The sequence below is a fragment of the Typopeltis vanoorti genome, chromosome 11, assembly GCF_054136105.1.
Source record: "Typopeltis vanoorti isolate ZY-2024b chromosome 11, IOZ_Tvanoo_1.0, whole genome shotgun sequence".
Classification (NCBI taxonomy): domain Eukaryota; kingdom Metazoa; phylum Arthropoda; class Arachnida; order Uropygi; family Thelyphonidae; genus Typopeltis; species Typopeltis vanoorti.
In genome coordinates, this window is record NC_143559.1 from 117,473,972 (window position 1) to 117,498,025 (window position 24,054).

The 24,054-nt window shown below is 34.8% G+C and overlaps 1 protein-coding gene across 3 annotated transcripts in view; it reads right to left on the minus strand.

The window, feature by feature from the left end:
* LOC150101980 (centromere protein K-like) overlaps positions 1-24,054 on the minus strand; it is a 138,858-nt gene that overhangs the window by 52,046 nt on the left and 62,758 nt on the right. For all 3 annotated transcript variants that reach the window (XM_090400824.1, XM_090400825.1, XM_090400823.1), the window contains exon 6: positions 11,505-11,574. In XM_090400824.1, the coding sequence (XP_090256950.1) occupies positions 11,505-11,574 (70 nt within the window). The remainder of the gene's footprint in view (positions 1-11,504; positions 11,575-24,054) is intronic.

Below are 24,054 nucleotides of genomic sequence, written 5' to 3' on the forward strand. Positions count from 1 at the left end.
ATTAATACAGTGGAATACCTTAAACAATCAAGGTATAGAAATTTCCTGGAATAATAAAATAAATATGATATTATTTGCAGATGATCAGGTAATAATATCAGATAAGGAAGACAATTTACAAAGAGCAATGTATAATTTAAACATTATAGAACAGTTTGGAATGAAAATTTCCATAGATAAAACTAAAACATTTTGTGGACAAACTCCAGTTAGAAGCAGAATATTTATTAATAATAGAACAGATAAATACTTTCAGTTATCTTGGATGTGAAATATCATATGAAGGAGAAAAAGACAAAATTAAAAACTTCAAAATTTTTACAGATTATAGGCCTGACAAATAGAACACTGAAACCTGAATATAGTACAAAAAGAAAAACATGCTTGAAAATATACAATACTTTAGCAGTGCCCACATTATTATATGACAGTGAAATTTGGGCAATAAACAAACAAGATAAACAAAGAATAAAAACAAGTGAAATGAGATTTATGAGAACTGCAAAATACAATTAAAAACAAAATCAATAGAAGAAAAACTAAACAATTATAAACAAAAATGGATTGAACATGTAAACCGAATGGCCAACACCCAACATCCTAAACAAATACTAAAATATAAGCCAATTGGAAAGGGAAGGCAGGGTAGACCTCAAAAAAGGATATTAGATGGATAATGAGACCGGAACAGACCAATATAGTCTATACTCGTAATTAGTGTTATGATGATGACCTACCACCTGCTAACAACTACATAATATGTGACAGCTGTTTAAACAAATTGAAGGTGTAGCAATGTGCTCTCCACTTTCACTACATTATCTGGAATCATTTAATCTTTGGCATTTAATTCAGTCCCACATCAATTCCATAATATGGTTGAGGCATAAGGCATACAGATTATGTCTTTGGTGCCATTTGGCAGCATGGCCTACAGACTCACTCACTCACTCTCTATCACTTTGTATATTTCCACAACAATATCCATCCTCAAATTTGTTTCACTGGGGAAGAGAAAAAAGAAGGGACTCTAGTCATCTTGGATACTTTAGTTACAAGAGAAGCAGAGGTCCCTAGTGTGTTCAGTTTGTCATAATCCCTCCAGATATATACACAAGCCACTATATGCCATTTTCAAGGTCATCCTACCCAGAAATCTGGAATTTTCAAAAGATTAGTCTCCAGGATCAGCACGTGGAATGACAAGCTCTACTCACATCATTTCAACAAAAACCAACTCCATTAAAAAACCTATCCTCAAAAATCAGACTATACATACACCATATCTTTACCTTCCATCAAAGGCAAAATTAATAAACTGGGCTCTCTCTCTCTCTCTCTCCCTCCTGAAACAATAAAGAACCAGAACAGTATACAAACCTGTTAAAATCAAGATAAATCAAGGATCACCAGGACCCCCCTCCTTCAAAGGTGTCTAATAGTATCTGTCAGTGCAGAACCCATATTTCAGCCAGACAGGATGGACTACCTAGATCAAGAAATAAGAACGAAAATATATGCAGAATGGACAACCAAAGAGCAGAATCTCACAACATGCCTTGGAGAAAGCCAGGCTACTTCACAAATCTCCATTCAAATCTTGTTACCCTTCATGCATGGACTGTCCTTGTTATCCAGATCATTTTGTTTTGTGTCTTTTCTGAGTGTGTATTGTTGAACTGCCTCTGATAATGCTAGTTTGAATTAGTGAAACGTCAGCTTGTAAATACAAGTAGTTCTCACTTGACGAATTTTTTGGACTCAAATTTTTATTTTAAATTGTGCTCGGCAAAGGCAATTAGGAGCGTGGACAGGGAATTACGCAGTATGTAATGATATAAGGATCTGTTAGAACGAGCCTGTCACTCACGATCTTGGTGATGTGTGTTATTCGTAGTTTTCTTCAATTACACCTCATTTTTTTTTTATTTTGTTTTCTTTTCAACTATAAAATTTTTGATTTTCCAACAATGTCAAAAAGAAGCAATAGTGCAAAACCAGAAAATGAGCAAATGAAACAAAGAAAAGCAATTATGTTAGAGAAGAAATATGAAATTATTACCAGCCATCAAGAGGGTATAGTTCGCCTACCGATTAGAGGTCCCTCGATACTTCTGCGCATGTCAGAAAAAGGAGAATCCATTCCGATAATAGGGCAATGTTTTCTGGGATGAGTTTGTTTATTATTACAGGTCGGAAAATTCAGCTTTTCTTTTACGAACATTGCTGTTTTAAAAGTGTAACTATTTTGCTTGTATAACAGTTGGAAAAATGTACGTAGAGTGTTAACAAAATTAAAAAAGGTATAGCATAAAACAAAAATGTAACAGTTTATTTTTAAGAAAGTTTTCTATAAAATAAAAATAATTATACAGAAAAACAGAAATTATTTCAAATGAACTTAGATATTCTAAACTTACAGTTGAGAGAACTGAGACACTTTAATGTCCTAAACTGATTAATTATTTATGACTTGTTGTGACTCTTAACAAACCCATGCAAAAAAATTGTTGGAAAAAATACCATTGTCAAATTCTTTTAATCTTCAGAGTCATCTGAATTGGTGTCCGAATCGCCATCACTTTCACTTAAACTGATCACCAAAGGTTTGCATAATTCTTCGATAATTCCGTCTCTGTCCCAATATATATTTTCCAATGAGGTGACATGAGAGCAATATTTTCCTCAGTTTTGAACTGAAATACTTTCAATCGCCTGTTCTGAAAGCTTAAAAAGTTTCGACATGTCAATATCCCCAGTTACATTGCAATGGCGAATAAAACTTTTCACTTCTGCCCAAACATACTCAATAGCATTAATATTGCAATGATATGGTGGTAGACTCAAAGCTAGAATTCCATGCTCTTTGAACATCGTGTCGAATTTAAATAGTTTAGTTGTAGGCGAGATTCTTTTGATCAAATTAAGCAATTTAATTTTTCACATATCTGCGGAATGAGAAATGTTATTTGCAGAGAGCCAATCCATAAGAACTTGCTTCTTATTAAACCAATTTGGAACTTTGTTTAATCGAATAGAGTGATATGAAGCGTTATCAATTATAACAACAGCATTTTTGGGAAGGTTTGGAATCAGTTTTTCTTCTGCCCACTTTTCGAAGATCGTGGAATTCATTTGCCCATGGTAATCTCCAATAGTTGAATTGGCTTTGTATAGCAAGTTTGAATTCGGTAAAAAACCCATTTCTCCACCTGCACACAAAATTATTATGCGCCGCGAGGCATTTCCGGTTTGTAGCATTCCACATTCTTCTTTAGACTGCCAACATTTTCTATAAGTTAAATTACTATCAATCCAAGTTTCATCTAGATACACAATCAGTCTTTTCTCCTCCCTGAAATGTCTTATTGATCTCAAATACTGCGTTCTAGAAAAAACAATGTCACTTCGCTCAATGATAAGTTTCCTTTTATCCTGGGACTTTTTAAAACACAATCCGATTTCATGAAGTATTTTCCTTAAAGTTTCCCTTTTCCAAAGAAAATTAATTTTTTCTTTAAGCACAGGAATCAATTTCGGAACAGTTGACACTGTTTTCTCGACCATGTAAAATTTGTGAATAGTTCTTATAACGTCTACACCAAAATCATTCAAAGCTACAGTTTTGATGGTTTTCTTTCTCTGGCGATTTTTTTTTTTTTATTTTTATTTTTTAGGAGATTTAAATTTTGGCTTACCTTAACCTTTTGATTCCCTACGAATTCTTTTAACAGTCGACCTCGATACGCCCGCAATTGCACTTGCATGTTTTATGACTTGAGAAAGGGGAACAAGAAGACGGCCTTCTGACAATCCTTTTTCGCAGAATGTCAGCACATTATTCAATATTCTTTTGCAAAAGCTACTGAAACGTTTAACAACAGAACTTGTTGACTGTACTGGATTCATCATACAAATTAATAATAAAAAAAGAATGCAAAAAAGCGACAACAAAAATCAAGCTAGTACTAGTACAGCAACAGACAAGAAAGCACGTGATTTCGCCTGTTGGCAACCAATTCGTACATCCTTCACAGCATGAATCGACTATTCTTGGCAAAATGCCAAGAAGGGATCTACAAATGGTGGGCGAACAATAGCACTGTTAACGCTCTTTCTGAGAAATTTCCTCCTGCTACTTCTACAGGTTGCACCATTTTAAAGGATAAAGAAAAATATTTGAAAGAAGTAAAAAATGCGCACTCTATGCAGTCTACATAGTTTTGCAATAAAGAAACAGGCAGTATAATTCCTCATATAGAAAAACTGTTAACTGCTCGGATAAGTAACCAAACTCAACGATTAAACCATGCCTATTACTATGCAACCATTTGTACTAAAGAATTAGCCATTTTTAAAATGCTGAAAGACCAAAAAGGGGATGACTGCAAAGAGACTTTTGGTGCAAGTAGTGGGTAGTTTGACTACTATAAAAAGCAAACTGGTTAGCATAACATTAAAGTACAAGGTGAAGCTGCAAATGAAAGTTTTGGAAGGTGATGCTAATGAGCTGCTTCAATCTCACACTATGTAACTTTCACCCAATGATCTCCTTGAATTAGAGGAACAAGAAAGAAACAAAAAGACAAAAAAGATAATGAATATGAAGCTCCAACTCGGTTTTTCACTTTAAAAGGCCTAGAAGAAGCATTCAAACTTCTCAAAAAAGCTCAAGCAATCTTGGAATTGCAAGATTAAGACTTTGAACGATAAATTTTCCTGCAAAATGAATAGTGCTTCTGCTTGCTATCGAGTTATTTTAAGTGAAAAGAAGCGAAAGTTAATGAAGCAGATGACACTAGAGGCCTTCTTTGAGGAAAAAAAAATGTTCCTAATGTATCTTCTACTATCCCGACAGCTGCTGATTCACCCAGTGATATAGAAACGAGCTAATTACTTTTTTCAAATAATCTTTTTTAATTTAAAATTTTTCTTATATTGGTTTTTTAAATATGTAAATGTTTAGCCAGTAAAGTATTTTCTTATTTAATATTCATTTTATATATTCCTTCTGACGAACATAACTGTCGCTTATAGCATTATTTCTAAGGCAAATAAACTCCCGCCAGGAACCAATTAATTCGTAAAGGCGGGAACTACCTAATCAATGAATATTTTTGTCTGCTTCATATTCTAGTACAAAATTTTGATAATCATATGTGTAACTTAAGAGCAACAGATCGTCCAGGTTAAGATATGCATAAAGTTACAAAAAGTTATGTAATGCATTATCATTATATACACATATGTACATTCATATAATATATATTATTAATATAATAACATAAAATCAGAGGAAACATGCTAATATGTACAGGGAAAGTTACATAACATTAGGAACAAAATAAAATAAAGTAGTTAAATAGCATTTAAATTTTTTACATTTTACACCTGAAAATGATCTTTTTAATACCAATATGCAAAAACCAATTATTTATACAATTATTTTGAACAGAGCTTCCTCATTTCTGGGTGAAAATAAGTATTATTTCATTTGAGTTTTGTTTTTGTTTGGATTAGTTTCATTTCTTATTGTTAAAAAGGTAGTGTGTTGAATATTTTTGGTGCTAAATAAGTATAATGTTAAAGAGCCAAGAGGCTATCCCCTTAACTTAAGTATAATGTTTGTGAATTGCTTCTTTATTAGCTTTAGGAACTATATGCCTACTAAGGAAAGCATCTTGTTTGATATTTATATATTTGTTATAGTTTTTTTTTATGAATAGCAGTGTCCCATAGGCACATAAATATCTAAAGGATGGTATGTTTAGTATGGTGTATTTATCATACATTGCAGTTAAGATTTCAATTACTTTATTCTGAGTTGAAACTAAAGGTTTCAGTGTAGTGCGATAGATCCCTCCCCAAATTAATATACCGCATTGTAGTGTGCTTTGAATTCAGGCAGAATATACTATTTTTAGCATATTTTAATTTAAGAATCTATTTAAGTAGTAAAGTGTGTTTAAAATAATCCTTACTTTATTTATGACATCGGTAATGTGTGGTTTCCAGTTTAAATTACTATCAATTTTTAATCCCAAGTAAGTTATTACATTGACTTTTTCTATTTCCTCACAGTTGCAATTTGAATTTGTCCTGCAGTTCCAATCATGTAATATTAATTCTGCAATGAAGTTCATTTTGCCTGTTGTATTTTGCAAATTAAAATTTACATATTTAGTTTGAGACATTCAGACTGAGTTTATTTGACTAGAACCAATTTGTTACTTTTAAAAGATCAGCATTCACTATGGTTTGCATTTGTTTGGCCGTGTCCATAGAGAAAATTAGCACTGTATCATCTGCAAAAGTATTTATTTTACTGTTTAAGATTGCAGAAGTCATTGATATAAATATTAAATAAAATTAGTCCTGATACAGATCCTTGTGGTACACCACAGTCTACTGTTTTGAAGAGCTGCTATAGCTGTTTATTATTACAATTTGTGATCTGGCATTTAAGTAATTTTTGAACCAGTTTAGGGAAATACCTCATATTCTTATGACTTCTAATTTTTTTTTTTTTATTAAAATTTCATGTGATACAGTGTCAAAAGCTTTGTGTATATCTAAAAATACTGCTAATGTTAGTTTATGTTCATCTAGGAAGGTATAAATTGTGTTTGTGTAGTTCAGAAAAGTGCTCTGTGCTAAACCCAAACTGAATCTTTGAAAAGAAGTTTGTCCAAAAATTTCATGAGTAAGTTTCTGAGAGTAAAATGCCTGCAACTTCTGTGTGAGGTCAGCTATCTCATTTTGTACTAAAAAGCAAAATTCAAAGTCTGCAGGATTTGAACCTGGGACCTACTGCACTCAAAGCAAGAATCACACTCCAAGACCAATGGGCCAAATGACAAACCATTTTTCTTATTATTATTTCAAAAATTCCATGAAGTCACTGGAATCATCATGGAAGGTCTTTCCATTCTACATGCAATAATTACCATACTTCATCTTTAATTCTTTCAATGTTAGTGCTTACTATTCATCGGGATGCATCCCACTTGTGCACTACATAATGGATGTTTCATTTGTCCACTCACAACACCTTTACTTACAGCTTGCAGGATCAACTTGTTCTTCCATCATCTACTGCACTGCACAACAGCTGCCTTATATCTGAAAAGCTTCTCTCACCAGGCATGAAAAAATAAAATAAAATAAAATAAAATAAATAAATACAAACTACACTACCAACTAATTTCTATACTCTCTCAATCTATGACTGAATGAGTTCAAAGGAAAGTATGATAGACACTGCAAGAAAGTTGGATAGTGCTTGGCATAATGTTTAGGTCTTCTCTTGATGAGTCTAAGGACTCCATCTAGTAGCCCATAATAATAATAATAATCTACTTATACTCAGTATTACACAGTCCTAATACAACTGTAATTACCTGCTTCTGAATCCTCTTCACCATTTCTTATGCAGCTTAGTAGAACAAACAGCTAAGTCAAGCATGTGTTTAGGACTAGGTGCTGGCTCGAACATATTAGCAAAATCTCTTGCCCTCCTCAATGACCATACTTTTCTCATATAAAAAAAATTCTACCCATTTTAAGGTTTCTATCAAAAATTTAATTTTAACATCACTTTTCTCTTCATCAAAATCCCTTCGAATGACACCTTAACACTTAAAAAAAAAAAAAAAACCCTAATTGTTTGTTAATTGAAAGAAATAGACAAAACAAAATGCTGATATTTTTCTGCCCTGAATAGATGTTTGGTGAGACTAACCTTAACAACACATGACTGATGGTCTTTGGCTTGAAAGATATCATAGATATCTCAAATAACCTTCATACCAAAAAGTCAGCTAGTCCTGATGGTATTTCCAATTGGATTTAAAAGTTGTGCACTGGAACTAACACCCATCGTGCATCATATTCAGCAGGTATCTCTTCCCACAGCATAAAAGTAGACCAGTGTTGAGCCCATTCCATAGTATAGAGATGAAACAAAAAGGGTTGAGTTCGTTGTTGCTTTACTGAATATGTTGGCCTAAGATTATTGGCATTAGGGAACCCTGCTATCAGAGGCAGATGTTGTAGCTGGTGGAAGAGATGGGAGTGGAGGAAGTGGTGGAAGTACTAATGATATTAGATGACTCAAGTCCAGTTAGGATAAAAATGCATGAAAGCAATAATGGTAATAATGTTCCATGTAGCAGTGAATTTGAGGAGACATCTGGTGTTAATTGGAGGCTAACAGGATGAAATATATGTTGGGGTGTTGTTACGGACCTGGTGGTTCAGGTGTTGATGACAAAATACATCACAAATTACCCAGATCAAATCTAAACAAGTAATCATTATGGGTGACAAATTATCCAAACATTAATTGAGTAGATCGTCTTCTACTTAATGACATAACATCCATGCCCATGGCAAGATTCCAACCTATAGCTTCTTGGCTGGAGGTACACTAGCCATTTGGCAGGTCTGATATGCTGTTACATAAGGCATCTAACAGCATCTTCTGCCACTGTTTAAAAGAAAAACTGATAACTAATATCGATATAGTAATCAACTAAGACTCTGGTAACTGTGATATAACAACCGATATTGGTATAAATGCTTATTATAAAGTGACCCATTACATATAAAACTTCATTATCTGGAGGAGTAGCTCAAATTGTTCAATCTGGATCAAATTGAATCTTGGTTTTATATTTTAGTAAGGATTTCCTATATCAAAATTCGCCAAGTAATTTAAGATGAAAAAATGTGATTTTTTTTTTAATGCACAATGGACATGCAATACTCATTCTACTCCTTACTGTTCTTTATCCAGTTCTGTGGGTAAAGAACAGCAAGGAGGAAGACAACCTGCATAGACAGCTTAGTTTTACAAAAAAGTGAGCATTATAAATGTAAAGCACAAGCACATAAAAACTGGATAGAGAACATTTGGTGCATCCCATGGTTATCTTCAAGTAACTATCCTATGGATAGTTACTGAAAGATACCACTGTGCCTTCGGTGGGAGTGGATCATGTAGTTGTCTTGAGGTGGTCATACATAGAAGTTCTAGTTAAAAATGGGAATGAATGTGAAATTGTAAATATGGTGATTATGTGAAACTTGAAAGTCAGTTAATGCAGTACTACTGGAAACAAAGCATGACTTTAAAACAGTAAAATATGGATTGGATTCCAAAACTCATGTCAATTTTCCATAGACTTAAATGGATCAATAAATTCATAAAACAAGACACATGTAAAAAAAAAAAACACTAATAGTGGAATGATAAGATGAGTAGTTCTATAATGTACAAGGTAGTACAAGTCCAAAGACTGGCAACCACAAAGGAAAGCTGATTCAGACTATGAAAAAAAAAAAAAAAAACAATTCTATTTGTTTCTAATTTCAGTCTAATTCTCCTAATAGCTTTAGGTAAGTTCGTTTATTAATTTCTTCATATTCAGTAAAAGATTAAAATATACACTTTTTTTTCACATTTTTATTCCTATTAAAAAAAATTATCAATAACAAAACTTAATAAATTTGTAAAGGTTTGGCATGTTCCTAAGGGCTGAGGCAGATTCCATGAATAGTCTTTCGTGTTTGAACTTGCTGCGGTGTATTACTGTGGCTTTCTTCCACCTTATTCTGTGGCGAGTATCCAGAGCATGGTCTACATTCACCAACAATCCCCCCCCCCCTCCACACAACAATATGGAGTTATTAAAACAGTATTCAAAAGGGGGCAAAACTAATCTGTTCAAATGACCAAGACCTAACTACTGAACTAAATCACATCCTTAACACTTTCTCAGCCCCCCCCCAAATACTAAAACTAGTTATTCACAACCCACCTCCCCCCTTCACAAAAAAGATTACTCTAAATCCATCACCATTCCCTACATCCGAGGCACCTCTGAAAAAAATCAACAAAATCCTAAAAAAAACATGACTTTACCTCTTGTTACAGACCATATAGAAAATTGGCATCCCTTATCCGCTCCACTAAAGGCCAACTTCTACATAGAACATCCGGAAAAGCTAGCTGTCAACACACTCTCAAACCTAGTCTCTGGCTACACTATGTTGATGATGTGTTTGCTATTTGGCCACATGGCCCAGACACAGTGAATATATTTTTAGTGCATCTAAATAACCAGCACCCTAAAATCCACTTTACAATGGAACTAGAAGCCAATGACTGCCTGCCCTTCCTGGACACATTGATCACACGCCTTCCAGAAGGTTCCTTATCATTTTCAGTTTATAGAAAACCCACACATACAATGAGATATTTACACAAACAATCACACCATCACTCTTCTCAACAATATGGTATTTTAAAAACACTAACCCATAGAGCTAGAGTAATCTGTTCCAATGACATTGCTCTCACTGCTGAACATTCTCACCTACACCACACCTTTCTAACCAATGGCTATAATCCCCATAAGATAGATAAAATACTAAATGCTACCCAGAAATCCCCCCCCCCACTATCTACCACAGAAGACTACAACAAAACTATCACCATCCCATACATTAAAGGCACATCTGAAAAGATATCTATGGTGCTTAACAAACACCAACTGCGCACTGTATTTAAACCTTATGTGAAATTGGCAACTATCATCCGTTCACCAAAGGACAGATTCACTCCTTTATCACATCCAGGAGTCTATGAAGTGCCCTGTTCTTGTCACCGAGCCTATTACAGATCACTGTGCTGGGGTATTTAAAGCATGGTCTGGAAGACCATGCTTTAAATAACCCAGCACACAGGATCAATTGAAAAAAAAAAACAAAAGTATTGCACAGAAGCTTCTACAAGTCAGAGAGGTTATTCCTGGAATCAACACAAGCCTTAAAACATATTCCAAACTTTAACAAGTATGGCTGTATAAATCTACCAAAGATTTGGGAGACTATCATCCTAAGACCAAATCCAAATTTATTTTTATTTTTTTCAAAACTTTGGACTACTGTTTAACTTAGATGGTGCCGTATTAGGACTTTAGTCTGTGTTGCACGCTGCAATTACTTATACGTTACAGCGAATTGTGGTTGTCTCGCATTTGTAACAAATTTTGCTTGTGTGCTCTGAAGATGCTGGATATAATACCAGCAAAATATTAGCTTTAAGTTAATAAATAGTTATTTTCTTATCAATCTGTATTCAATTTAATACCATTTAAATCCAATTCAACAAACTCTTCCTATGTTCTCAATGAGGTAAGTGATGGAGTTGACTGCAGTAATGAAACCTTACCAGTTATATTATTAATATTTTGCAGTCAACTGATTATAGCAAATTTGTAGAAATGGAACAATTTGTTATAGTGAATAGCTTGCAATAGTAAATTTCCTTTAGAATAGTATTCTACCTGTGTAGGGCTTTACTTGCCATTACAGCAAATTCAACGTTTATTATATTGCAAGTTAGAGTATAGTTTGCTAGAGTAGTAGTCAACTATATATGCTCTTGAGGATACATACTAAAATGATGAAGAGAGGTAAATATATATACCATTACTTACTAGTTGACTCATTCTTAAGTTCTGAAGTAACCTCAGTTTTCTTAACTTCTTTCGCATCTCATAAATTGTGCTACAGAAAAGAAAATAACATTTTCAATTGTGATAGAGATTTGCCTTAAGCTGGGGTGGTGCATTCCAAAAGTATATTAATGGTAGTGAATATGAATGCAACAATAATTAATCTGCAAGATTCAATTGCAAACATTTTTTTAAACATTTTATCAACTCTAATATACAAGAGGCTGCAAAACCCAAAGCACATAATGTTGACAAACAGTTAAGGAGAAAGAAGTAATTTGCTCCTGTATGACTGGAGATGTAATCCTAGAAGAAAACAGTATGAAAAATGGCATTTCACACACAAGAGGTAGATCAAAGAGGACAAGATACTGAGTCAGCAAATTTGAAGCTAAACTGAACATGGATATTAAATAGCAGATGCTCATATTTTAGAGGCTTAAAGGAAAGCAGAAGAATGACGATTACCAGTTTGGTAAAGCACATTATAGAAAAAAAAAAAAGACAACTCAAAAACAGAGCATAATGAGAAATGTAACTAGAGAGAAAGAGTGAACAAGCAAGAGGGGAGGGAGAGGAGGATCATTAACTGAATTGTCCTCTTCTGGATAAGAAGAGATCCATCTCAAATGTTAGAACAAAATATTCTAAAGTTGTACAACTGAGAAGTAATGTTCTGAGTAGAAAAGGACACCAACAATGATGATATGGAAAGATTAGGAAGTGCAGAAGATGTAAGGATTCCACATGGTGAACAAGTCCAATGCTGATGACATCCCCTGTTTAAGAGAACTGAGATGAAGGCAATGGGATGATAGCTGACTTTTTCCCTTTTTTAGATTGGCTGAATACAGCTTTAGTTCCCTGTTAAGGTAGACAAATGAACATGGAAGACTGTCTTGATAATATAGGATCGGTACTAATTCTAGAGAACAAATTTTGAACATAATTTGAGGGAAAAGTCAGGAACAGAAGACTCATTTGGTATCCAAGTTATTCTGAATACATCTGATATTTTCCCTAGCATACAATGAGGAGACATGTTGTGATCTATCTTGGAATAGTGTAGATTGATTTAATTAACTTTCAACAATCATTACTTAGTCTATTTCAAAATAGTTACAAAAGCAGTAGCAAAGTTAAATGAGACTCCAACTAGTCTACTTCAATACTTAATCTGAGTTACATAAAAGTGGGAATCAATGTGCAAAAGGTGACAAAGGGATAGGATTGTAAACAAGAAATTATGAAAAAGATGTTTTTTTTTCTTGTTGTTTTTGTTTTAAATCTTTGCTATTTTGATGTAGAAATTTAAATATTTACTTTAGAATTCTAAAATAATCTAATAATCCCCTTGGAAATTCAAGAATCATAATAAATAGAATGAGTCAAGCAACAGCAAAGAAAACATTTATAAATTACAATATTAATGAAACACTTCTTACAAAAACAATGATGAATTTTAATGACGTAGACTTATGTATTTCTAGATTTTGCAATGAAACATGACAATTACTGTCATGTCTGATTGTATAGAGTCACTCACTATAGTAAAATCATAGGGAACACAGGAATAGTTTGTTACGGTGTATATTTTGCTAAAGTGAATCTCTCTTAGACAATGGCAATTTGACTTTGTCAAAATATTCAGAGAATTAAATTTAATTTAGTTAATATAATAGTCTACATTTTAATTTCCTTAAAAAAACAGTTATGTATCTATGGAAATTCAGTTGAGACTCAGTAGTTTGTTATAGTAGTGTCTGCTATAGTAAGAGTCAAGAGTACAAACTAATTCAGTTTATTTACCAATGTGCTGCAGATGAATAAAGATAACTATAAAGCATGATAAAACTGAAAATAAGCTTTGGGAGAAGACTCAGTGCATAGTTTAATGGGAAAAAAAAAAAAAAAAATCAAACTATGTACACAACTTAATTTTCAAGTGAAATACCCAAAGGATATCCCAATAAGTAGGGCATCAATACTTGAGTGATACAACAGGTTCATGAAGCTGCACACATCTTGCAACAGACAGGATTCGAGCATGCAAACGTAAGTGCTGGGGATACATAGAAGAGATTTGAGAATCATTCATTTGCAGGTCCACAGAAATCTATTCATAGGTATAGCCGTGTTTGCATGGGTATAAAATCCAAACTACACACAGACTGCTGTCCTAAAGCATATTGTATTTAATAATAAGGCTATCTTCCATACTTTTTAGGAAGTACTGTCAATTTCTGAGGGGTTGGAAAGTGCGAGATGAAATCAGACAGGACAAAAATAATTTCTGGACTGTTTTATTCTATTTCTTTCTAGGATTTAAATTTTATGCAATCATGCATAAAAGACACTTGAAAATCAACTTTCAAACTCAAGTTGAGGTCAAGCAACTGGGTGACAATATGGTTATGTAATGAAAATTATCTTTAGGTAATAAGTTTCGTTGAGTGGTTCAATGAAGAAAAATAATCCTATTACACAGTTCTCGTACTTATGCATGACTGTATAGTAGGATCTATAAAGCAAACTTTTTTTACTATGTGTTCTCATTCAATATTTATTATGATCTAAAGTTGCAAACGTATGATGTGAACACATTGTATATTCCAATTGTCATCAAGTATACAGTTGATGTAGTCAAATTCTATGAGAGAAATACATAAAAAGAAACAAATTAAACTGCAGAGATCATTTATTATAGTCTGTACATTTTTTTTTTTTAATGCAATTCTCCCCGAGACCTTTCCTTCAATCTGCTACAACTGTTTGCAATTAGAGAATGTCTTTGTCCACAAGAACCTAATGAAATCTAAGATGACATTATGAAATTATTTAATGGATATCACTTACATAAAATTTATTTCTTATAAAGATTTTTGTCTAGTATCAAAATCTTCATCAGTACAATTAAAGATGTTGAAACAAGAGCAGAATGCAAATAAAATATTTCGAGTTAAAAGGGTAACAATAAATCTTGATGAAATCTGAGCCATCATCATCAAATTCCTGCCATGTACCCTCAAGGGGTGTACAGGATATGACAGTACTACATGAAAAAATTACATCATTACTAACTTCCTATCTACAATTTTCCTCCAAATCAGTCTGTTACTTGTCAAGACTCCAACATTATCAGATCTTATATTTCTATCGTCTAAGGCACTTTGTACCGTATCAATCCACCTATATCTTGGTCTTCCTCTGGGTCGTTTTCCTGCCAACCTGGCAGAGAACACTTGTTTTGCTAATCTTTCCTCTCCCATTCTATTTAAGTGACCATACCATCTGAGATTAGCTCTGCTAACGCATTCCTGGATGCTGACAATGTCAAGTTCTTTCCTAATATCCTCATTTTTAATATGATATTGCCATTGATGCCATCTGTTCACGCCTCTAATCTTTCTCAGGACTCTCATATCTGTGGTCTCTAGTCTTTGGTCAAGTGTTTTACTTCTGACCCAGCTCTCAGATCCATAAGTTAAAATTGGTTTGAACACAGTCTTGTATACAGCTAATTTAGTGTTCCGACTAATTTCTTTCTTATTCCATATGAATTTATTCAATTGACTTCCCACGATACCAGCTTTGCTGATTCTGTTGTCTATTTCTATATTTAGTTTACCATCTTCAGTAAAAATTGTGCCTAAGTAGCTGAAATGTTTTACTTGTTCCACAAGTTCTCCATTCACAACACAGTTGACATTTTCAATGATTCTGCCATTTTCATTGTCTTTGTCTTTTTATTGCTGACCTTCATACCATATCTATTACAACAGCTATTCAATTTAGTCAGAGAATCTTGCAGACTTGTAGCGGATTTATTTAGAAGTATAACATCATCCGCATAAAGCAAAGAGCTGACATTAACATCTCCAATTTTGATATCATGTTTAATACCACTTTCCTTCATAATGTGATCCATATAGATAATGAATAACAGAGGGGATAATGTACATCCTTGTCTCACACCAGATTTAACATTAAACCATCTTCCTGTACTTCCTTCAATTCTAACTGCTGACTCACAACTCAAATAAAGACTAAGTATTGCTTGATATAATGCCCCATTGACACCATATAACTGCAGCGTATTGAATAGCTTCTCTCTTGGCACCTTGTCATATGCCTTTTCCAAATCGACAAAACTTAAATACAGATCTTTGTTATATTCCCATGCTTTCTCGACTATTTGTCTTAAAGTGAAGATCTGATCCTGACAGCCTCTATTTGGCCTGAATCCAGCTTGTTCTTCACCAAGCTTTTCTTCCACAATTCTTCTCAACCGTTTCTCAAGTATACTTGCATAGATCTTGCCAGGAACACTCAGTAGGGAAATACCTCTGTAATTCTCACATTCAGTTTTATTTCCCTTTTTATATATGGGTACTATGAGAGCTCTACTCCAATCATCGGGAATTCGTCCCTCTGTCCAGGCTTTCTGAACTATGCAGTGCAGCCACTGTAAGACTCTTATACCACCATACTTCAGCATTTCTGGTCGAATATCACCTACTCCTGCTGCCTTTCCACATTTCAAGCCTTTGATGGCTTTTTCTACTTCAAGTATGGATATGTATTCCTGACTGCATGCCTGGTCAGTGTTTTTTATCACTGTGCTGTCATCACTGCTTGTTTCATTTAGCAGTTTTTCAAAGTAATTACTCCATACTTCAAGGATATCTTTTTCTCCTGTTTTCATTTCACCTTTATCATCTCTAATTCCTTTTACAGCACTCTTTCCTCCATTCCTAAGCTTCTTCAACAACCTCCAGAATATTTTGCCACCTTCTTGATATTTATTTTCTATATTCTTGCCAAAGTCCTCCCATGACTTTTGTTTAGCTAGTTTTACACACTGTTTAGCTTTCTTACATTTGTCTCTGTATTCTGTAAGAGTAAAAGCTGACTTATTTGCCAGGAACTTTTGATATGCTTTCTTCTTTTCCTTCACTGCCTCTTTAACTTCCTGTGTCCACCAGGGAGTTCTGATTTTTTTTATCTTTGCACACAACCTCACCACATGCCTCTCTGGCAGAATCAATCAATGTTTCCTTCAGAGTTTGCCATTGAATCTCCAAGGTTTGATTCCTGTTCTCAAACTCTTTCATTTTCTTTTCAATAGTATTTCTGTATTTTAGTCTACAGTTTACATCTGAGAGCTGCTCAACTTTTATTCGCTTTAAAACTTTCTTACATGTTATTCTTTTCAATATGAAATTCACTTTTATCCTGCTCAAGACTAAATAGTGATCACTTCCAATTTCAAATGCTCTGTACACTCTGGTGTCCTGCACCAGGGAGAAAACATCACTATCAGCAATAACATAGTCAATGAGACTTTTCTTATTCCTAGCCTCTTCTCTCCATGTGAATTTGTGCACATTTTTATGTTGGAACATGGTGTTAGTAATAACCAGTCCATGTCCTGAGCAGAAATCCAACAGATATTTGCCATTATTATTAGCTTTGCTCTTTTCTCCAAATTTTCCCAAAATATTTTTGTATGTCTCACAATCATTTCCTACTCTACTGTTTAGATCCCCAACAAGGACCAACTTTTCATTTTTCATTGTGTCAGTTGCTTTTTCTAAAGCCTCAAAAAATTCCTCCACTTCTACCTTAGTAGAACCTTCTGTGGGACCATAGGCACAAATAAGTCTAATTGACCAGTTCCCCATTCTCATATTTGCCCACATTACTCTACTTGAGACTGACTGCCATTCAAGAAGATTAGCCTCGTATTTTGTGTTGAATACTATGGCTACTCCTTCTTTTCCTTGATTGTTATTGCCTGAATATAACATTTTGTATTTATTGCTCAGAAAGATCTCACCAGTTTTGGTCTTTTTTGTTTCAGTCACCCCTATTATGTCGATCTGGTACTTATCTAATTCCTCAGCTAGCTCCATTTCTTTGCCATTCAGGCTTCTTACGTTGATAGTACCGATCTTTAACTCTGGTGATGTTGAGTTGGGGTTTGTTTTCAGATTTGTTCCAGTAGCTGACTTTTCGCTGTTCGCCCTGGTTCCTGGCGAAAACAACGGGGGCCTTGTTTAACCGGGCGACGCCCCAGCCGGCATGAAATTTTGTCATGTTGTACCATCATTTTTTATTTTGGTTTAACCAATAAGAATACAATTTGGTCGGCTAAATCCCAAATTGCCAGCCCATCCTCGTTCGTTCAGTATCAAAGTAGATACCCAACAGGGTGCACCACGAGAAGGTGAGGATTGGACATTAGGTCAGAAGCCCTGGTCGGTTCTCCGCATTCCTTTAAAGGCTATGTGGAGGTCTCCTCTCAGTTATACAGCTTTGACCCTTAAGCACCCCATTATTAGCCATTATTAGATAGAAAAACCTGGAAAGCCATAGGAGCAAAAAGGAATAACACAATTAACTTTTTTTTAAAAAGGTGGATATTTAGATAGAATGACTTTTCAAAACTGAAAATTAAGACAAATCATTCTTATTTAATTCTGTGTGGAGGAGGAGGAGAATAGAAAATTTCAAAGTACTTTGTAGAGTCATTCCATTAAGAATCTGCATACAGGTGGAGATCACATGCTGGGTAACATCTGACTTGTCAGGCACTTATCATGTAATGTGTTCTTGATGTTCTTATAAGAAAGATAAGTGTTAACCTTTGCGTTTGATGAATGTGTATGGTGGAGGAACAGTACCTGGCAGTCTCCTTTTTACACAGTTTGCAAGTTAGCTTCCTTTTAATGTTTTCCTAAAGAAAGTCAAATCCATTGTCTTATTTGGTACCAGCTACCTGCACATGATTTTTTTTAAAATATGTTGGGTCCATACACAAGAGGTTGATAGAATAAATAGATTATGTTAGTACCATTTATGGGAAGAGATTTGGGAAAGGATTCACATTGAGTGTATTGTATTCCTTGGAAAACACAGGAAAATTGAGACTATTCCGGAGTATAGCAGCAAGAATGAAGCTACACGTGTTTCGAATGGTTTTGATAGGGAATTATTCATGCTAGTTCTGATGAACTTTAAAAGTTCATCATTTAGTATGTACTAAATGCTTGTGTAAGACTGAATGGAGTGAGTTGGCATGTCATTAATTAGTCTGATTGCCATCTTCTGTATTGCATCAAGTATTTTGAGGGAGCTGTTGGGGGCACTGCCCAAGATGTGTGAGCAGTACTTGATGGATAGGTAGATTTGTGATTTGACAGGGTTAATGGCTATTCAGATGTAAAGTAATAACTTCAGCAAAAAAAAAGGAGGATTCTTTCGATGTCAAGGAGGCAATGGTTTTGTAATATGCTTATACCTGTCAAAGTAATCCCAAGGAGAGATCTTATTTCAGAGAACTGGGTATTGTCAAAGACTGGGAAAATATGTTTTTTTTTTTTTGTTTTTTTTTAAGACAGAACTGTGTTTTGCAGGCAGTGAAACTGCCAAAGTTATGTGCCCCATCAAACAACAATTTGCAGATCAGAATTCAGGTTTGCAGAGATTGTTGCTCTGTGGTAGTTTGGTGCAAGGTTTATCAAGTGAGAAGAAGGAATGTACTGTAATAAGGAAAACTGTATTGGATTGATGGTTAACTAAAGCATGCCGTTGATGTATAGAGAAAGAGGGTAGGTGAAAGGATAGAATCTTGCTAGAATATAGGGAACCATCCACCATCATATGCAATGTGCATCTAGTGAGAAAACTGGGATAGGAGCTTACAAGGCTTTGTGCCAGATATCTGTTGGGATTTGCCACTTTTCCATAGTACTTATACAAAGGTGGATAACATAGATGAAAATATCTATTGTTGAATGGCATTGGCAGAATCCACACTGGCAGTTGTTCGTTAGTTGAGTACTTTCAAACATTATGTAGAGAGGACTGCAGTGAGAGAGAGAGAGAGAGACTGAGCAATAGTTTGATGGTAAGGATTTCTCATTCATCTTAGGAATAGGTTGGACACGGGCTAATTTCCAGGATGCAGGATAGATATCAGTGGAGTAATATCATAAAGAGGCAACATAGAATAGGTGTCAACTCTGGAGCACAAATATTCAGGACAATTGAACAAATGCCATCAGGGCCTGGGACTTTTTTGGTATCTAATTTGAACAAGATTTTTCTGATCATTTTCTGGTGAAAGGTTGAAGGAAGAATTGAGTGTTGAGTGTTTGGGGGCATTTACCAAAATCATCTATACAGACATTTGAGGAATATATGACAGGAGATTGGCTTTTTTGCCAATGATGACAAAACAAGTGATTACAAAAATTTTGAGGTGATGATGCAAAAGACTTATCTGGGTTGCAATGGTGATGGAGCAGTGTTGGACAAAAGCTGTGGCAACTGCTTTGGTAATGAACCACTATGCATTTTTTCAAACTTGCTGTTTTTTTTTTTTTTTTTTTGGCTATTTGGAAATAGTTTTTTGACATTTGATGATTTTCTTATAGCTATAACTCCAGCTTCTCTCACGGCTTGAGAAATGCCAAAGCATTTCTCAGGCCGTGAGAGAAGCTGGAGTTTTTTTTTTTTTTTTTTTTTTTTTTTTATAATAGACAGTTGTGGTATGCTTGTTTTTTCATTTGTATGCAGCCTTATCACATGTTTTAGAGAACAAAAGTTTACTTAGAGGATGGGAATTTAGCATGGAATGGAGAAAATATGCTTCCATTCCAGAGAGGACTACAGTGATGCATGTGTTTGGGCCAGAAGGCTAAAAGCAATGATATGATCTAACTAAGGAAATGAAGCAGAGAAATCTCCGAGGTCATCCTACTTGGTTTTTATAATGCCAGACAACTCTTGGTTGAGAATGGCGGTGTGGGTGTTGCTCGGTGGGAGAAAAACATATGCAAAAGTTGAGGTCAGAATTCACGGTATATCGGAGGGATCGCTAGTAAGGAATAAGTCCGGAGTGTTTGGGGTTATCTGGTACTCTGATTATGTGAACAATTTGCAAAGGTCATTTGTAATGACCAATGTCTCAGCATATCTACCTGCTTTCACAAAACCAGTTGGTATGGTGAATATTAAAATCACCAAAGAAGATTACCTCACTGCTAAAAAAGTTGGGCTGAAGAACACTGACTTGTAAGGAGAGGAAGTTGAAGAGTTCAGAGTGGTTTGTGACACATACAGACAGCATATGAATTTGACAGAGATTCTAAGTTGAATGTTCTCTAGCATGGAATGTCAGAGTGAATATATGCACAAATTCCACCCTTAAGCTGAAAGCTGTTGAACAGTGTGTATTTGGGGAAGTTGAGATGGATAATGAAAGGAAAGGCTAAAATTTAGGTTACAGGTGTCAGGTTTTGCAGACTGGAGGTGGAAGTGGATCTGGAAGTCTCTGTGGGGTCTGTTGACTGAGTGGGTCACACGTTCCCTATGCAGCAGTTGTACTTTAATTTCAAGATGGCTGTTAGCAGCACTATATAGTCCTCTTTTGTAGTCTATATTCCATGTTTATAATAGATTAATAGCAGAGAAAGCTCGAAAAAAGAACAAAACGATATATTGCTGTTTCGTGGACTTCCAAAAAGCATTTGATAATACTGACCAAACTTTAACATTGTCTTGGAATCCTATGGTGTGGACAAGAAATTGATCCGCCTGCTGAAAGATATAAACAGCCAAGCACAAGTAAAAATCAGGATAGCAGGTGAGACTGAAGATTGGTTTACCACTAGTCAAGGCACAAGACAAGAAGACCCAATATCACCAATCATCTTCATCACACATCTGGTGGGAAGAACACTAGATAAGATTAAAGAAGAAGGCAGAGACATTTCAATAAATGGCATGAGAATAAACTACCTCTGCTTTGCAGATGACATCATCCTGATTGACTGGAAAATATGGAACACTTCACATATCTTGGATGCCACATGACGCATGACTTGGACCTCAAAAAAGAGATAAAAATTAGAATAGCCAGAGCAACAACTATTTTAAAAGCCATGGACAAAATATGGAAGAGCCGAGCTATAAAGATGCAAACTAAACTGTGCATTGTAGAAACCTGTATCTTCAGCAGCATGCTCTATGGATGCGAGGCCTGGGTACTCCTGAGAGAATCTGAAAGGAGGATATTGGCATTTGAGAGGAAGTGCTATAGAAAGATCTTGAGAATAAGCTGAATACAGTAAGTGAACAAAGAGGAATCTACAGACAAATACAACCAAAAGAAAACCTGATCCAGAAAATAATCAAAAGGAAACTACATCTATTTGGCCATATATGTAGAATGAATGATGAGAGAAAACTAAAAACATTGCTGTTTGGAATAAATGAAGGAAAGAACAAAGGAGGAAGACCAAACAGAGAATGGGGCGATGACATCGTCAAATGGTGCGGAAACTTTATATACAAACTGAGTCATCTTGCACAAAATAGAATGCAATGGAAGAATCATATCAAGATGGCAGCAGACACATACGGGCATTGGACCCATGGTTGTTGATGATGATGATTCCATGTTTCATTTCCATTATGTTGTTTTTCTTCCAGTTGTTGGCAAAGTCATTGTCCTTGTTCATACTGGTAAGGACAGGTTCATAAGTACGATTAAGGAGAAGGGACTTCGAAGTTGTTCACAGCTGCCATTAATTCTGATGCACTCACCGGTGTGTCACTTTTATTAGTTGAGGGACAATCACCCTGCCCCTTCTTTTGTTCATAGATCCAAAGTGGTGGCATCTGGTGATTTTTCTGCAATCAAAACCAGATTTTTCCACTAGACTGGTGATGTCTTCCTTCAGCATATTGTCACTTTCAGTGCAGAAACTGAGAATAATGGCATTATATTTTTGTTTCAACCTTGAACAAGTTGTACCTCATCATGCTGATAGTGTACAATTTGATCAAGGCCATAGAGCAAGCTGGTATCAGCAGTGATTTTTTGTTGGATGCTGATCGTGGATCTGTTCTAGCTTTGCTTCAATTGATTTCATTTTGAAGGAGAAAGTTTTGTTGATAGTAGCAAAGCACTGCACCAAGCTTTTAATGCATTTTTCCCAAGTTCAGGAACTGTTTTACTGAAGGAAATACAGTAAAGTAAGCAGAAGAACAGCTGGTTCAAATTCATGAGAAGTTAATATGCCGATTCAATTTTTATGTAGTGAGCATGAGACCACTGGTAACAAAAATTGCATAGGTCTTTCTTATTGTCTGTGACATCTAGTCTACAGCTGTGACACTTGATAGCATAGTTGGACTTATCAGCACTAGTTAGCTACACTGTTAGCTATGCCTGGAACACCCATCATCTAACTTTGTTGCTGCCCTATTTACTTTTTGTGGTAGGCATTAGCAAGCACTTACACATGACTAATATTATATGAATAAAAAAAGACTTACAGGTTCCTCAGCAATGTTTTAATCTTTTTAAAAATTGTTGCTGCAGTTTTGTTTGATGAAATTTATGTAGGTTATTGCTTTTAAAAATGATAAAAAAAAAAAAATGGAACACAAATTTAGGTCAGCTTATTTCAAAACAACACCTACCTGATGATCCAACAAAGTGATCATCAGGTAGGTGTTGTATAGTATCAAGATACAGTATCAAGAATTTGATAAATTGGATCTTACTCATTATCTAGTTTCTGCAAGTGATAGCTTTCGCTAGAAAAACAAGTCCAACAAAAGCTAATTCTTAAGGAAAGGATATACAAAGATATCTATCAAATTTAAAATGGAACAACAACTTCCTCAAAGTTTCTAGATTTTAGAACTAATTGTGATAAACACTAAACATTAGTACTGTTTTCTAATTACTAATTATTTCGCTGAATCCTCAAGGTTTGGAGATTCAGTGGCAAACCCTGAAGAAAACATTGACTGATTCAACTAGAGAGGCATATGAAGAGGTAGTCTGCAAAAGAAAAAAAAAACAGAACTCCATGGTGGACTCAGGAAGTTAAAGAGGATCAAAGAAAATAAGAAAGCATATAAAAAATTCCTGGCAGGCTATTCGAGGATACAGAACTGAATAAATTTTAACTTATAGATCTGCTAGCTGGGTTAGAAATAAACCACTTTATCAAAAGACTGGAAACCACAGTTCTAACAAGGATTATAACTTGGAGCAATGTCATAGCATAAAAAACTGCAAAGGAAGAATGTTAATAGTGCATGAAATTTAGTCAAGGAATATACAAGAAAAAAGTGCCTTAGATGACAGATTAATCTGGAGGAATATTATTTTTTGATGAAGTTAGTACTACAGGTTACACCACTACTATTATAATATCATGCACAATCCCCAAGGATACATGTCAGTAACTTGATGTGTATAATCATTAAGCAGGATGCTGAAAAAAGTGATTAGCAAACTCATGAGTAAACAGGAAGAGGATAAATCAAATTGACAGGAAATGAACAATCAGGCCAAAGGACAGCTCAGTTCTTTTACTATGTGCTGACTGAAAGGAAAAATGATTATCAGAGGACAGCTTCAATAAAATTGGACAACGGTGATAGAAGCAGAAGAAACAGTAGAATTACTGAGTGATCACTTCACAAGAGAATAATCATACAAATA